The sequence below is a fragment of the Mytilus galloprovincialis genome, chromosome 8 (assembly GCF_965363235.1).
Source record: "Mytilus galloprovincialis chromosome 8, xbMytGall1.hap1.1, whole genome shotgun sequence".
NCBI classification, from domain to species: domain Eukaryota; kingdom Metazoa; phylum Mollusca; class Bivalvia; order Mytilida; family Mytilidae; genus Mytilus; species Mytilus galloprovincialis.
The window spans coordinates 3,796,096-3,812,612 of record NC_134845.1 but is presented as its reverse complement, the minus strand read 5'-3'; the positions used below and the strand labels follow the sequence as shown (position 1 = coordinate 3,812,612).

Sequence of the window (16,517 nt, the reverse complement as noted above, 5' to 3'; positions counted from 1 at the left end):
ATAGTTCAACAATTGTATTTGTTTTCTTTTTTGTACACATTTTAATGGCATGGTTGGATGCTATTTTGGAAATACCACGAATCAAAACAGTATTTTCCATTGATATTATTATCAAATTGGCTTACTAGATTTAATTTGAATGTTCAAATTAAACTGACTAATGTAAAGATGTCTTCCCTTTATATCTAGTAACATAGGACCAAGAACCACATAATTAAAACAAAGCGTCAATAGTCCACTAAAACAAAAACAGAAAGTGAAATACACGATTCTAAAATACTACGATCCTAAAAAAAACCAGACTGTTGGTCCTGTTTGGAAATTTTCCCACTGAGATGACCAATTATGACATACTGTGCTTACTTTGCCTGATACATTGTTGTACATCGTTATTGTCATCATTCAAGTAGAGGGCCACCTACGTATAACTTATCTTTACAGAAGATTGCTTATCTTTGTATCTTGTACTAATTGTACTATTAAGAATAATTATCATCTGATCACATAGCTAATTATAAGTATTAATAGAAAATCGTAATCTGGTCAAACATTTCATATTCAGATTTTACGAATGAAGTTTTCTACTTACCACCTGATAATTTTATCTTTTGCAAAGTCTTGGCTCGTATTGAGATACTAGATTAAAGGATAATGAATGAAATCGTATCAAAGCGTGCTCGAAGTCACTGATTGTTCGATGCACAAAGATATATCAGAATTCGTAATCTGTGCTTTTAACGAAATTTTTAACCTTTTTATTTTTTTTTTGGGGGGGGGGGGATTCGTAAGTTATTTTTTGGGGTATTCGGATGGAAACTGTTGTAAGGATTAATTTATGTAGATATCCGACATATTCTTTTTCCCATTTGAATCCCCAATCCTCTCCCTTCTCCCAATTCGACTCCCAATTGCAGTACCAACTATTAAGTTCAGTCTCGTCCTAAACTTTCTTGAAATATTTGCCACTGGACGTAAAGCAACAGGAAATTAAAACTGTCGATGATCACATTCTCGTAAAAAACAGTCCTTCCACTGGACAAAGTATGTTGTGGGTTAGAAATAAAGCATCTTGATGAAAATAAAATTAGAAGATGTGGTATCATTGGCAATAGGACAACTCTCTACCAGAGACGAAAAGACGTAGAAGTTAGCTATTATATATACTTTGGTTTCAGGGAACTTGTTTAGCTGCTTTTAGAAGTTTTTAAAACATAATAGACATATCTACTTTAGAATCCTTTTTCTTGAAATACATTTATGCTTCTGACAAAAGTAATTGAATTTTACTAAGAAGATTTTGCTGACATTTTTTTAATAGATTTGATGCATTTATGGAGAATTGATATATTTGCATTGATTTGCGTTCCCTGACCTGAAGGTGCAGTGTTTATAACCCATAGGTAAATCATATCAATCATCAGATACCGCAATGATAGGGGATTGTTAACTTTGTTTTTATTACTTAGAGGATTTTATCTTGTATATAAACATCTACGTGAATCACATGGTGACAGTTGATGGAACCAGTGGGGTATCATGAGATCTACACCCACTACTTACGCTTAATCAACAGACAGGGATACAGAGGCTTACATTTCTTTTGATAATTAAAAAAAAGATTTATAGTTTTTAGACGGGCATACATATTGTTTAAGCGGATAATCATTATTTAAATTTTTTTATCATTAAAGAAAAAGATATATTGTTTAAAAGGGATAATATTTCATTTACATTCTTTGAAGGAAATTAAAAATTATCGAAAAATTGCCGTTTAATGCTTGGAACTGAAAAAAGAAAGTGAAAACTGTGAAGTGATTATTTTCAGCTTGTAGCTTGCAATTCTTAATTGGACAACTTGATGGTCCAATATTAATTAAATGTGCTGTTTCTATGATATTGATTTCTCATTATGAAATTTGACCGCATATTCATATTTTGCTACAGTTTTCTTGTTCTATGTTTAGAAATTGGGGATTTTTCAATAACTCCAGAAAATATTGAAGAACTGAAAAATTTTGTAAACAATTTAATGAGCTGTAAAAAGATCGTTGGACTTGGGTTAACACTTGTTTACGACAATAAAGTAATATTAGCAGATGGATTCGGAATGGCAAACATTGAGAAACGTATTCCAGTTGACAAACATTCTAAATTTGCAATAGGATCATTAACGAAAGCTTTTACAAGTACAGTCATTGCGAAAGTGCTTAGTGAAAATCCGAGGTAAGATATTCATTGTTATTTATTTTTTATGTTTAAAATGTTTTTAAATTACATATTGTAAAGTACTATAAGATGCATTACTATAGTATATGTTTAAACCATTTACTTTGATTACCTTAATTTGATAACTGATTTTGGATAAGCATAGATGTACTGGCCTAATATTTCTTTTAAACTGAGCACATGTTGAAGATCTACGACCGAAAGAGATAAGACAAATTATTGCGTTAATTGTTTAATGTAATTGATATTAGGTTAATTTACGGTTGAAAACAACATAAACTTGTATGTTTTGTAAGACAATACTCTAATTTTTTGCTAATTATTGTTTTTCAATATTCCGTCAGACTCAATTTACACCTTGTAATACGTCAAACAAAAACTTTAGTGTTATTAAACCAGTACATATAAAACAGACAGGGAATCGTGTTGTTTACATATTTGTTGTAACGATTTGTAAAACAGACTATTCTATAATTATATATTTTTTTATTTTTATCTATTGTTCATTCGAAGAACAGCAGCCGTATATTTATTGGTATGATAAACTATTGTTTCTCTCTCTGTTTTAAAACGAAAATAACAACTTATCGAAAGTCAATGGTAATGGTGTATCAGTACTGGAATATTTGAGGAGATTTAAGACCAAAAATGAACAGGATGGGCAAATACTCATAGGGTCACTTTGCCGAGGGTGTTTGAATTTTAAGTATTTTCAAAATTTCAAAATTTATTAACATGGAATTTCATTAAAAAAAAGTGATACACATATTGTCAGACAAAACATCCAGATTGCCGAGCTATGAAAAAAAATATGAATATAACACTTTATAAATTTGGAATGTTCAAAGCGTTATTTTCTAAATCTCACTTCATATGCTTTCGATTGCATAGTATTACTGTATTTTACCTACTGTGACCAACATGACAGGTGTAATTCGTGGATCAGAAACTTCAAATATAACATGAGTATCGGTTTAATATGTTTCGTCTATTCATTTTCGACTTATAATTCTTAAATGCCATCATAAAGTCTTCTCCCGTTTTATTTGATACCAAGGAGTTATTAAAGACCTGAAATGAAAGTCAATGCTTGATTACTTTTATATGTTTAACGGTCAAGTTCAATAGTTTTTGTTTGTCTGATACAAGACCGAACCAAATAATCGGTCAGTTGGGTGCACTTGGATTGAGGGAAGACAAATTTGAATGTCACTTAAAAAATGACAAATGGCAGAAGCAGAAATGTTCTTAGGCAATACGCACAGGCACTTGTCTCAGGATACATTTTCCCTATATACGACACCATGGGATATCTGAATGTATTGTAAGTGTTGTTAGATATTAACTAGAGACGCTCCAAAAAAAGAGCATCGGATTTTAAATCCCATGCCAACGGATTTCGCTGCATATTCACATTTTTGGAACAATCCTAGTTACACTGACGGCATGGTTCTTTCTTCACACTTTCGGAACAATCCTAGTTACACTGACGGCATGGTTCTTTCTATTAAGCAGTAACGTTCCAAGTTGTCATATACCTAAGTTATCTTTTGGAATAGAAGTAGAAATGATTCATAACAATCATTACAATCAGATGAAATAATTTGATAAAAATGAGATGAGGTATGATTACCATTGAGACAGCTTACCTACGGAAGAGAATACGTCAAGAATGCGAATATCGTTTCATCTACACTTTGCTTTCTGTTCTATCTGCAATCAGTCGATCCTACAATAGTATATGATTTTGTTTTGTTATTATTATGGTTATGTTTTAGCCATCCCATCTGTAATCCAATTTGATCGAATATTAAGGAGTGACGCCATAACTACTTTCATATAAATTCAAATGCGTAATTTTCAAACGTAATAGTTCAAAGCTTTTACTCCTTTCTAAACAAATTCAATAAAGTTTGTCAAAAAACTTGAACAATATGAACAAAAATGTAAATCTAAAGACATTAAAATGAACGGACTAATATACAAACGAAACGTATTCACATCGCGTTTTACTTCTGATCTTAGCCGTTTGTTATTTTAAAAGAACCGTCAATATAGTTCGACAATGATATGATCTTCTGTTTGATACATAAGACAATAAAAATTTAATCTGTGATGATCTGTGAGGCATGCTTTTCTATTATCAATTGTTTTTTTTACTTTTAACGATCTTTCGGTAATTGCGAGTACTCTGAAATCGCACGTTTGTGTTAATTTGACCTTTTGATACAATTTATAATGCGTTTTGTTATTTAAAAAGTAAAATCACAAAAATACTGAATTTCGAGGAAAATACAAAACGGAAAGTCCCTAATCAAATGGCAAAAAGCAAAAGCTCAAATACATCAAACAACTGTCATATTCCTGATTTGGTACAGGCATTCCTTGACGACGGTGAATTAAACCTGGTTTTAAAGCTACCTAAACCTCTCATTTGTATGGCAAACGTATAAAGTTCCATTATAATTACTAGTTCAACGATGTGTGAACAAAACTAACAGACATAATAGTTAAAAATGTCAAAAATAGGGACACAGCAGTCAACGTTGTGATATTATCTGAATCACTATTAAACAAACAGATGTTTACTTATTTAGTGTTATATCTCGTCTCTCTATTGTAGTGTTTGTGTTTAGTGTCTATACATTTTCGCTCATGTTCTCGTACTATGAACAACAAAACTATTTATTTTGTAAAAAATATTTCCATTCTCCATTCTTCATTACTGTATACTTAACAACACAATTATTTTTTTTTACCTGTGTATATTATTCTATTTGGTATCATTTTGTTCAAGGTTATGGTTATCTTTCTAAATTTGTTTAACATCTCAACCCCTTATTTTATTGATTTTGTATTAACATTGTGTCATAGATCAAATGTATTCGTTCAGTGTGTATTTACCTGTTTGTGTTAAGTTGTCTTTTGAATGAGTTAAGCCATTTCAATTGATATTTTATTGTGTGTCTTTCTATGTTGTGATGTTACACTATTGGTTTCAGAAAGGGTGAGGGTTAGTACCTATTTAAAAGTTCAATCCCGCTGCATTGGTTTGCATTGTCCTAAATCAGGAACCTGATGTTTAGTGGTTGTTGTTTGTTGATGTGGTTTAGAATTGTTATTCGTTTCCCATTCTTTTATATAGATAATACCTTTGGTTTTCCTGTTTGAATTGTTTTTTGGGGTCCTTTAAAGCTTGTTGTTTGTTGTGAGCCAATGCTCCGTGTTGGAGACAGTATTTTGACCTATAATGGCTTACTAATACAAATTGTGATTGGCACTAATACCACATCTTCCTATATCTATATAACCGTTTCACTTTTTATGTTAATGTGAAAAATTCCACGAACCTGATGAACACATATAAACGAATGGACTTTTTGTCGCAACCATTTCTGTGTTTCTTGTCCAAGACAAAACCAAAACATTTCTTCTTTAGATGCTCATGTTAAGTCAATAGATTAAAAAAAATTCAAATCACAAGAAGTTCATAAAACCTGACAAAATCAGATGATCGACTATATCAACCAACAGAATGATTGGAAAACAACTGTCGTATTCCTCACTTAGTGCAGTCATTTTCTCGAGAAAATTATTGGTTAAACCTGGTTTCATCACTAGCTTAACCTCTTACCTGTACAACTAATGCTCATAGCTCCTGTTCATTCTTAATCTCTCTCTCTCTCTCATTATTTTAAACCTGGAAAATAGGGCACAACTGTCTTGAAACGAACATTCTCTTTATCATTTTTTTTTTCTGGTCAAAAGAATGATATTAAACGTATGAACACTCCTTCGGCAAACCAAATTGAATCTTGACTTCCTTCAAAACATCTTTATTTGACATTTATTGATAAAAAATATTACCAGAAAAAAAACAGACAAATGCTTCCTTTGAAAACCGATATTACCATTTTTATTTTCAAACTAATTTACTGATTAATTTTTCTTTTCTGGTTTCCTTGTAAGATAGTAATTGCCATGTTTAACGCGTCCGGATCTATTGGGGGCGATGTTTCCATTCATAGAAATTATACTTTATAGTATAAACTACAGCTCCATCCACAGTGTTAATTATATTGTAACCGTAAAATAGATGTTTATATAGCTTTGAATTAAAAGTCGTCTCGTCAAAAGAATGATAATCTTTTATGCGTCGCTGTTCCGATATAACAGTCGTTTATCGTTTACGTATGTGTTATATATATGCAATGTTAATAAAAACTGTGGTTGTTTTTTGGAGCAAATGTAAAAATATTAATAAATCAAATGAATTATGCCGGGGGAAAATCAACAACGGAACCACTGAACTCTACCATCACTATATCAGAATATCATGGTGTCTATAGTACAAAACTTAACAATCATAATATAATAAACAGTGTTAATAATGTTACGATGGCATTTACCCCCTCTGATACACACCATGGATAAGTTAACCTGATACTAATAGATTCCCCCTACTGATGCACACCATTGATATATATATATCTGATACTAATAGATTTCTAAAAGAGGTTAATGACTCGATTAATGTTAAACTATAGATTGTATTTAATGGGAATTTAATGATCAGTAAAACAACTACTTTTATTTATTGGAATTCGTGAAATGCAGTTTTACTAATTTTTATGTTTGTAAATTAGGATGTTTTGGCTACATGGTTTATCTTGATTGTCAAATTTACTATCAACTACACCACATTTTGTGTTCGCGTTTTTGTTAGATTTATTCGTGATTTTGTTTGATTGTTTTAGACAGTTGTGATTTATGTTTACATAATTCTGGCTGCTGAATCCTAATTATTGTCACACTAACCTATGATGTCTGTTTGTCAATATAACAGAACTGTAGACAACTGACATACAAGTGAGAGGTGACTGTTTGTTAATATAACAGAACTGTAGACAACTGACATACAAGTGAGAGGTGACTGTTTGTTAATATAACGGAACTGTAGACAACTGACATACAAGTGAGAGGTGACTGTCTGTTAATATAACGGAACTGTAGACAACTGACATACAAGTGAGAGGTGACTGTTTGTTAATATAACGGAACTATAGACAACTGACATACAAGTGAGAGGTGACTGTTTGTTAATATAACGGAACTGTAGACAACTGACATACAAGTGAGAGGTGACTGTTTGTTAATATAACGGAACTATAGACAACTGACATACAAGTGAGAGGTGACTGTTTGTTAATATAACGGAACTGTAGACAACTGACATACAAGTGAGAGGTGACTGTTTGTTAATATAACGGAACTGTAGACAACTGACATACAAGTGAGAGGTGACTGTCTGTTAATATAACGGAACTGTAGACAACTGACATACAAGTGAGAGGTGACTGTTTGTTAATATAACAGAACTGTAGACAACTGACATACAAGTGAGAGGTGACTGTTTGTTAATATAACGGAACTGTAGACAACTGACATACAAGTGAGAGGTGACTGTTTGTTAATATAACGGAACTGTAGACAACTGACATACAAGTGAGAGGTGACTGTTTGTTAATATAACGGAACTGTAGACAACTGACATACAAGTGAGAGGTGACTGTTTGTTAATATAACGGAACTGTAGACAACTGACATACAAGTGAGAGGTGACTGTTTGTTAATATAACGGAACTGTAGACAACTGACATACAAGTGAGAGGTAACTGTTTGTTAATATAACGGAACTGTAGACAACTGACATACAAGTGAGAGGTGACTGTTTGTTAATATAACGGAACTGTAGACAACTGACATACAAGTGAGAGGTGACTGTCTGTTAATATAACGGAACTGTAGACAACTGACATACAAGTGAGAGGTGACTGTCTGTTAATATAACGGAACTGTAGACAACTGACATACAAGTGAGAGGTGACTGTCTGTCAATATAACGGAACTGTAGACAACTGACATACAAGTGAGAGGTGACTGTTTGTTAATATAACGGAACTGTAGACAACTGACATACAAGTGAGAGGTGACTGTTTGTTAATATAACGGAACTGTAGACAACTGACATACAAGTGAGAGGTGACTGTTTGTTAATATAACGGAACTGTAGACAACTGACATACAAGTTAGAGGTGACTGTTTGTTAATATAACGGAACTGTAGACAACTGACATACAAGTGAGAGGTGACTGTTTGTTAATATAACGGAACTGTAGACAACTGACATACAAGTGAGAGGTGACTGTTTGTTAATATAACGGAACTGTAGACAACTGACATACAAGTGAGAGGTGACTGTTTGTTAATATAACGGAACTGTAGACAACTGACATACAAGTGAGAGGTAACTGTTTGTTAATATAACGGAACTGTAGACAACTGACATACAAGTGAGAGGTGACTGTCTGTTAATATAACGGAACTGTAGACAACTGACATACAAGTGAGAGGTGACTGTCTGTTAATATAACGGAACTGTAGACAACTGACATACAAGTGAGAGGTGACTGTCTGTTAATATAACGGAACTGTAGACAACTGACATACAAGTGAGAGGTGACTGTCTGTTAATATAACGGAACTGTAGACAACTGACATACAAGTGAGAGGTAACTGTTTGTTAATATAACGGAACTGTAGACAACTGACATACAAGTGAGAGGTGACTGTCTGTTAATATAACGGAACTGTAGACAACTGACATACAAGTGAGAGGTGACTGTCTGTTAATATAACGGAACTGTAGACAACTGACATACAAGTGAGAGGTGACTGTCTGTTAATATAACGAAACTGTAGACAACTGACATACAAGAGAGAGGTGACTGTCTGTTAATATAACGGAACTGTAGACAACTGAAATACAAGTGAGAGGTGACTGTCTGTTAATATAACGGAACTGTAGACAACTGACATACAAGTGAGAGGTGACTGTCTGTTAATATAACGGAACTGTAGACAACTGACATACAAGTGAGAGGTGACTGTCTGTTAATATAACGGAACTGTAGACAACTGACATACAAGTGAGAGGTGACTGTCTGTTAATATAACGGAACTGTAGACAACTGACATACAAGTGAGAGGTGACTGTCTGTTAATATAACAGAACTGTAGACAACTGACATACAAGTGAGAGGTGACTGTTTGTTAATATAACGGAACTGTAGACAACTGACATACAAGTGAGAGGTGACTGTTTGTTAATATAACGGAACTGTAGACAACTGACATACAAGTGAGAGGTGACTGTTTGTTAATATAACGGAACTATAGACAACTGACATACAAGTGAGAGGTGACTGTTTGTTAATATAACAGAACTGTAGACAACTGACATACAAGTGAGAGGTGACTGTTTGTTAATATAACAGAACTGTAGACAACTGACATACAAGTGAGAGGTGACTGTTTGTTAATATAACGGAACTGTAGACAACTGACATACAAGTGAGAGGTGACTGTTTGTTAATATAACGGAACTGTAGACAACTGACATACAAGTGAGAGGTGACTGTCTGTTAATATAACGGAACTGTAGACAACTGACATACAAGTGAGAGGTGACTGTTTGTTAATATAACAGAACTGTAGACAACTGACATATAAGTGAGAGGTGACTGTTTGTTAATATAACAGAACTGTAGACAACTGACATACAAGTGAGAGGTGACTGTTTGTTAATATAACAGAACTGTAGACAACTGACATATAAGTGGGAAGTTTCATATTCAACACAATGTTGACTGCTGTAACACTATTTGTGACACTTTAACCTACTATGTCTGTTCGTTTTGTTCACACATATAATATAATAAAACTGTATGCGACTGTCATACAAGTGCGAGGGTGTGTTACTTTAAAACCTGGTTAAATCCACCATTTGGCACGTAAGGAAAGACCTATCAGGAATATTACAGTTGTTTACCACTCCTTTAATTAGTTTGAGCTTTGAATTTTGGGGCCATTTGATTAGGAACTTTCCTTTTTGAATTTTCCTCGGAGCTCGTTATTCTTTTTATTTTACTCTTTATCTAGTTTTAAAACTATGTTAAACTCACCATTTTATTCGGAAAATGCATTGAACTCTTTTTTTTTCATCTTGTTCTGTGCTTGGTTTTGTCAGTTGTTACAGACTTTCCCTTGGAGTTCGGTAGTTTTGTTAGACTATGTACAATAGAAACTTTCTATACTAACTTAGTATATAAATTCCGTTGTACAAATTTATTTGTTTTAAGTTTATAAATTTTAAGAATTTTTGGTCATCAATTCTCTTTAGCTTCGTACTTTATTTGGCCTTTTTAACATTTTTGATTCTCTTTTAGTATCGTTCGCCTCTCTTTTACAAGGCTACACTATATTTATCCTTTTTTAAACAACTATACATTTCAAATACACTTCTGGCAAAATGTATATTATAATATTTCTTGTTATCTTTGCATCATTCGTGATGTTAAATGTTTATATATCTTCTACCGACACATTGTATATGCCAAAATTATTATTTTATAAATGCATAACTATTTAATGAAACCTATTTGAAATGTTATTTCAGATACAACTGGGATACACCAATAAAAGATATTTTGGGGAATGACTTTAGATTATTTGACGATATCAGAACAGACAACATTAATCTTCGAGATCTCTTGGGACACAAAGTAGGAGTTCCCGGATACTTTGAACCTTTACTGGTTGGCTTTCCTGAAAATACATCCAGAGAAGAGTTTATTAAGTAAGATCTTCAACCTTGTTTTTATTTTAATACTACTTTAAGAGTATTTAATTGAAGCCTGTTAGGGCTATAGTATAAAAACAAAAAGTACACACTTTGTTTTTGCTGTGGGAATAACCGGCTTCCGTTACATTTCACTATCTCTATATGGAATATCAACGGTTCTTTTCATTATACGCAATAAGAATACATACTTGGTATGGGAATTGATAAGACTCTAAAAACCTATATATGAAATAAAAGAAAGAGGATGTGTGGAAGAGGAAGGAAAATCAATTTAAAAAGAGCGACAATGTAGAGGCAACTGTTCAAGGTAACAAAGAAAAGATGTGCATTTTATAAGAATAGACATTCTTAACAATATCAATCTGTATGTAGAGACAATCGGAGATATGTAAGGGATTTAGAGTCTGGCATACGTGATCGAATGTAATTGAATGTAAGTCAGTCGATTTAAATAATTTTCAGCTTTGTGTCAAAGAGGACAGTGTTGAATAGTAGGTCGAGGTATATAAATATGTGCGTAAACATATCTAGCTGGTGAATTATTGACATATAACTTTATCAAACGTTAAAAGAAAGTCAATATAAAAAAAGAAGATATGGTATGATTGTCAATGAGACAGCTTTCCAAAAGAGACCAAATGACAAATTAACAACTAAAGGTCACCGTACGGCCTTCAACAATTTACAAAACCCATAGCGCATAGTCAACTATAGAAGTTCCTGAAATGACAAAATAAAACAATTCAAACGAAAAAAAACTATCGGCCTAATTTATGTACAAAAAATGTACGAAAAACAAATATCTAACACATAAACAAACTCACTATGAATACATGCTTGGGTGTGGAAATTGATAAAATAAAACTCAAAAAACCCTATCTTTGAAAGAAAGAAGAAGGTTGGGAGGGGAAGGAATATCAATTTAAAAAGAGTGACAATGCAGAGGCAACTGAAACAGGTAAAAAATGAAAGATATGCATAATATGAGAATAGAAAACTTTGTTCTTAACAATATCAATGTGTATGCAGGGACAATCGGAAATGTGTTGGGGATTTAAATCTCCTAATCGGATTTAATTGAATTTAGGTCAGTCCGATTTTATTATTTGCATCTTTGTGCCAAAGAGGATATTTAGCGTTTAATAGTAAGTTGAGATTAGCAAAAATGTGCTAAAACAAAACTAGCTGGTGAATTATTGACAGTTAACTAAATCAAACGTTTAAAGAAGGTCAATGTCAAGATATCTTGTACAGCAATTTTTAAACATTTAAAATTATATTATAATACATCTTTTACACTATACAAATGAAAAATAAAGGCAACAGAAGTGTACTGATGTCCAAAAATCATAAATCGATAAGGAAAAAAACAAATCCGGGCTACAAACTAAAACTGAGGAAACACATCAGCTATAAAAGGCGAACAACGACACAACAGAAACACTTAAATGCAACACACACAGAAATGAAATATAAGATAACAATAGCCATTTTCATGACTTGTTTAAACATGTTTAAAGTACAATACTGTATAGAAATATCATCACTATATAACATTGACTATTAATACTATTTTTTTTCAGAAATATACAGTATCAACCGCCAGTAGCACCAATCAGAACGAAGTTTATATACAGCAATTACTTCTATGCTCTTGCTGGTTATGTGGCAGAGAAAATAACAGGACGTTCGTGGGAGCATCTAGTCCAGGAATATTTGTTTAACCCATTATGTATGAAAAATAGTGGGTTTGTTGATCACATTTCCTCGTTCCATGAATTTGCCTTAGGATATTCGTACATTAAGAAGACTCCTGTTAAATTAAAGGAAGAGTTATTATAGTAAGTGTTATCAATTTGTACCAACTATTGGAGTTGCATGAACAGCAAAAGTCCATCTGTGACATATGTGTCAATATCAAGAACAAAATCAAGAAAGGGCGAAATATACCAGAGGGACAGTCAAACTCATAGATCGAAAATAAACTGGCAATGCCATGGCTAAAAAATAAAAGACAAACAGACAAAAAATTGTACACAAGACACAACATAGAAAACTATGAGACAGATCTTTTTTCTGCAGCATTCTTAATTTTAAGTTTACCAGGATACATTTATGAAAGACCTCTCTGATATATGGTTTATTGAATGACAGAATAGCCTGACATATACCCGTGTGGACGTGAGATGTGCTTCCGAAACAAGAAGTATTGCTTCATAATTTGTTTTGTTTTTTTTAATTTAGGTGGACGACATCTAACTAGAATCCAAGACAAAAGGAATGATTCCGAAATAGAAATATTGTCTGTCTTGTGGTTTATTTATTTATTTATGCAGTGCATCATCACCTTCAGAGCCAAATTGTTCTTTATATTTTATTTATCATCCCGGTTATGTTGTTTTACTTATCATTCGACATTATTCCATTCGATCCCACCCGGTTCTATATTTGTTTTATCTTTAATGTGTTATATTTTAGTACATCATCGCCCTCGGGTCCAGCAGGTTCTATATATTCCACCCCAAAAGACATGGGAGAATGGATATTGTTGCATCTTAATACAGGCAAGGATTCAAGTGGACATAATCTAGTGGACAATGCAACATTAAAAGAAACATATCGGGGTCAGATGGCAACTCCATTATTTGGCAATTTGTATAAGCCAAGATTCCCAATATCTGATGCTGTTATCTCTTACAATATGGGGTGGTTATCATCAGTGTACCGAGGTATGATTCAATTATGTTTACATTTATAGAACATACAACTAAAGATTAATATCTGAATGAAATCTTTATGCTCTTTTTCAGCTAAGATTATATTTTTTCAAGAATACTAATTAGTTTTTCTACTGAGTGCGAAAATATTGTTAATACACTGCCCGGATAGGTGGAATCTCCAAGACTCGATTACAGTATAAACGTATGGTAACGATTTTCATGTCTACAAAACGAGTTTTGAAACCACTATCAAGTTCATTCAATGCTCTGCGAGTTTGTTATTCCATTTATACATAAGCTTGAAATTGGGACAAACATAATCATTTAACCCATGTCAGTACTGAGCATAAACTAATGATGCATAAGCTCCTATGTGTACACCAAGGTACCATCTAAGGTATCAGCAGGACTACCGATCCAATGATTAAAACCATATCCGTCCGATTTTTCGCGATTATAACTCACGTTTTTTAAATTTACCACACCTGGTACGCTTGCGACAAAAAAGTTCAAAAGAAAAAAACAAGTACAAAATATATACAAGTCTATGAAATTCAAAACTCTAAAGCAAATATTGCCTGATTGAGTTTTTTATTTGATTTATTTCAGGTTACAAACGACTGTGGCACTCAGGTGGTATTGTTGGATATTCGTCACTCCTTTGGTTGTTTCCAGATAAGAAAGTGGGCATATATGCGTCAATGACTGGTTCCAAATCTAACGGGAACAGTGACGCAATCAAAACAATATTGAGTAGGTCTGCTGATATGTTGCTGGGTCTTGATCCCTGGTTAAATGATACAACAGCGTGTTCATTTCCTGAACCTTGGATTAAGAAAAGTCCCGTTGAATATCCGCTTGACGAAATAATACCCGAACCTCTCTGGAACATTTCAACACAACAAGATGATTACGTAGGATTTTACTGCAATCCAGCTTTCGGCATGATGAAAATACAAAAACAAAACTCACAATTAATTCTGCGATATGGGAGATTCGGTAAGATGAAACTTTACCCTATAACTGAGACATCATTTGATATACGATATATAGAAGCACTGTGGTTTGTTACAAATTCTGATGACAATGTCACACCTGTTCGTATTACCTTCAGTTCAGATTTTGACTCTTTGGTGTACCCCATTGATAGGACGTATAGAAACACTACTTTTAGTAGAAACTGCAATGTTAACGTCGATAGCTCAAATTTTCAGGGAAATGGTGGCAATATTATGCATTATATTCACGATACAGGGAGCTACCTCAAATCGTATCTACTTTTGTTAAATCTGTTCCTAATCTTATTTATACAATGGCATTAAATATATTTATATATATGAATAAACTACATGTATATTATTTTAGTTCTCTAAAATGCTAAGTTTGCTGATTTACAAACACTTTGTACATGCTACTTTTTGGACCTTTAAATACAAAAAAACAGAAAACATAATTAATCAGTACTGATCAGTTTTATTTTGCTTTCGGGATCTTTTAATAAATAACAAGCAACATGTATTATATATGTTATACTGACTTCAGTATGACGACAGCCAATGAATAAATCACCAAATTGAAACAAAGGAGTCACACTTGTCACTCATTTCTTGTAAAGTCACACTTGTCACTCATTCCTTGTACAAAGAAGTCACACTTGTCACTCATTCCTTGTACAAAGGAGTCACACTTGTCACTCATTCCTTGTGCAATATAAACGTATGATACTGATATCCATTAAGTCACCATTTACAATCAGGATCAAAGATTTGCAAAGCCAAATGAAAAGTGAAACAACTGGTATTTAAAAAAAAAAAGCAGGAACACTTAACGTTTGAGAGGCAAAAACTATTTCAGAATGGTTTATACAGTGTCCATTACATCAGTATGTGACAGGGATATTGGGGTTATTGTACCCCTATCTAAACGTTTTGGAAAGTCTCTTTTCAAATGACTAAATCGAAAGTTCAAACACATCAAAGAAATGTCATATTCCTGATTGGTACAGGCATTTCCTTATGTAGACAATATATGATTAAAACTAGTTTAATAGCAGTTTAATAGCAAGCTAAACCTCTAACGTGTATGACAGTCTCAGAAAATTCCATTATATTAACAACAATGTGTGAAAAAACGAACAGACATAAAAGTTTCGAATGTCAAAAAAAGGGGTACAGCAGTCAACTGTGTAATAATCTGAACCACTTAACCTCCCACTTGCATGTCAGTTGTCTACAGTTCCGTTATATTAACAAACAGTCTCGATAGGTTAATGTGACAATAATTAGGTCTCAGCAGCAAATGTGTGTAACAATTCATCACAACTGTCTAAAAAATTCAAACAAACTTACAAAAAAATCTAACAAAGACGCCAACACAAAATGTGTTATAGTTTATAGTAGTTTTTTCAACAAAATGCCTGAATTAAGGCACGAATGCTACAGTTGTTATCCATTTGTTTGATGTCTTTGGACTTTTGCAATTTGATTAAGGACTTTCCGTTTTGAATTTTACTCCAAGTTCAGTACTTTGGTTATAATGCCTTTTTTATTTGACAATCACGAGAGACTACGTACTAGACAAAACATCCTAATTTACAAACATGCAAAGAAGTAAAACTGCATTTCACGAATTCCAATAAATAAAAATACTTGTTATACTGATCATCAAATTCCCATTAAATTCAATCTATAGTTTAACCTTAATCGAGTCATTAACCTCTTTTAGAAATCTATTAGTATCCGATATACTTATCAATGGTGTATAACAGAGGGGATAAATACCATCGAAATACTATTAACACTGTTTATTGGATTAGGATTGGTATGTTTTGTATAATAGATACCATGATATTCTTATTAATTAAGTGA

The 16,517-nt window shown here is 32.8% G+C and overlaps 1 protein-coding gene across 1 annotated transcript; it reads left to right on the top strand.

The window, feature by feature from the left end:
• Positions 1–1,472: 1,472 nt before the first annotated feature.
• Positions 1,473–14,972, top strand: LOC143042947 (uncharacterized). Its single transcript, XM_076215452.1, has 5 exons — positions 1,473–2,223; positions 10,745–10,924; positions 12,514–12,771; positions 13,409–13,659; positions 14,260–14,972. The coding sequence occupies exons 1-5, from the start codon at positions 1,910–1,912 to the stop codon at positions 14,970–14,972; spliced, it is 1,716 nt and encodes a 571-aa protein (XP_076071567.1). The 5' UTR covers positions 1,473–1,909.
• Positions 14,973–16,517: the final 1,545 nt, after the last annotated feature.

Coding starts and splice junctions, on each gene's coding strand:
- LOC143042947 (XM_076215452.1), top strand. CDS start 1,910: ATGAAATTTGACCGCATATTCATATTTTGCTACAGTTTTCTTGTTCTA. Junction 10,925..12,513: donor TCCAGAGAAGAGTTTATTAA/GTAAGATCTTCA, acceptor ATTTTTTTTCAG/AAATATACAGTATCAACCGC. Junction 12,772..13,408: donor TTAAAGGAAGAGTTATTATA/GTAAGTGTTATC, acceptor GTTATATTTTAG/TACATCATCGCCCTCGGGTC.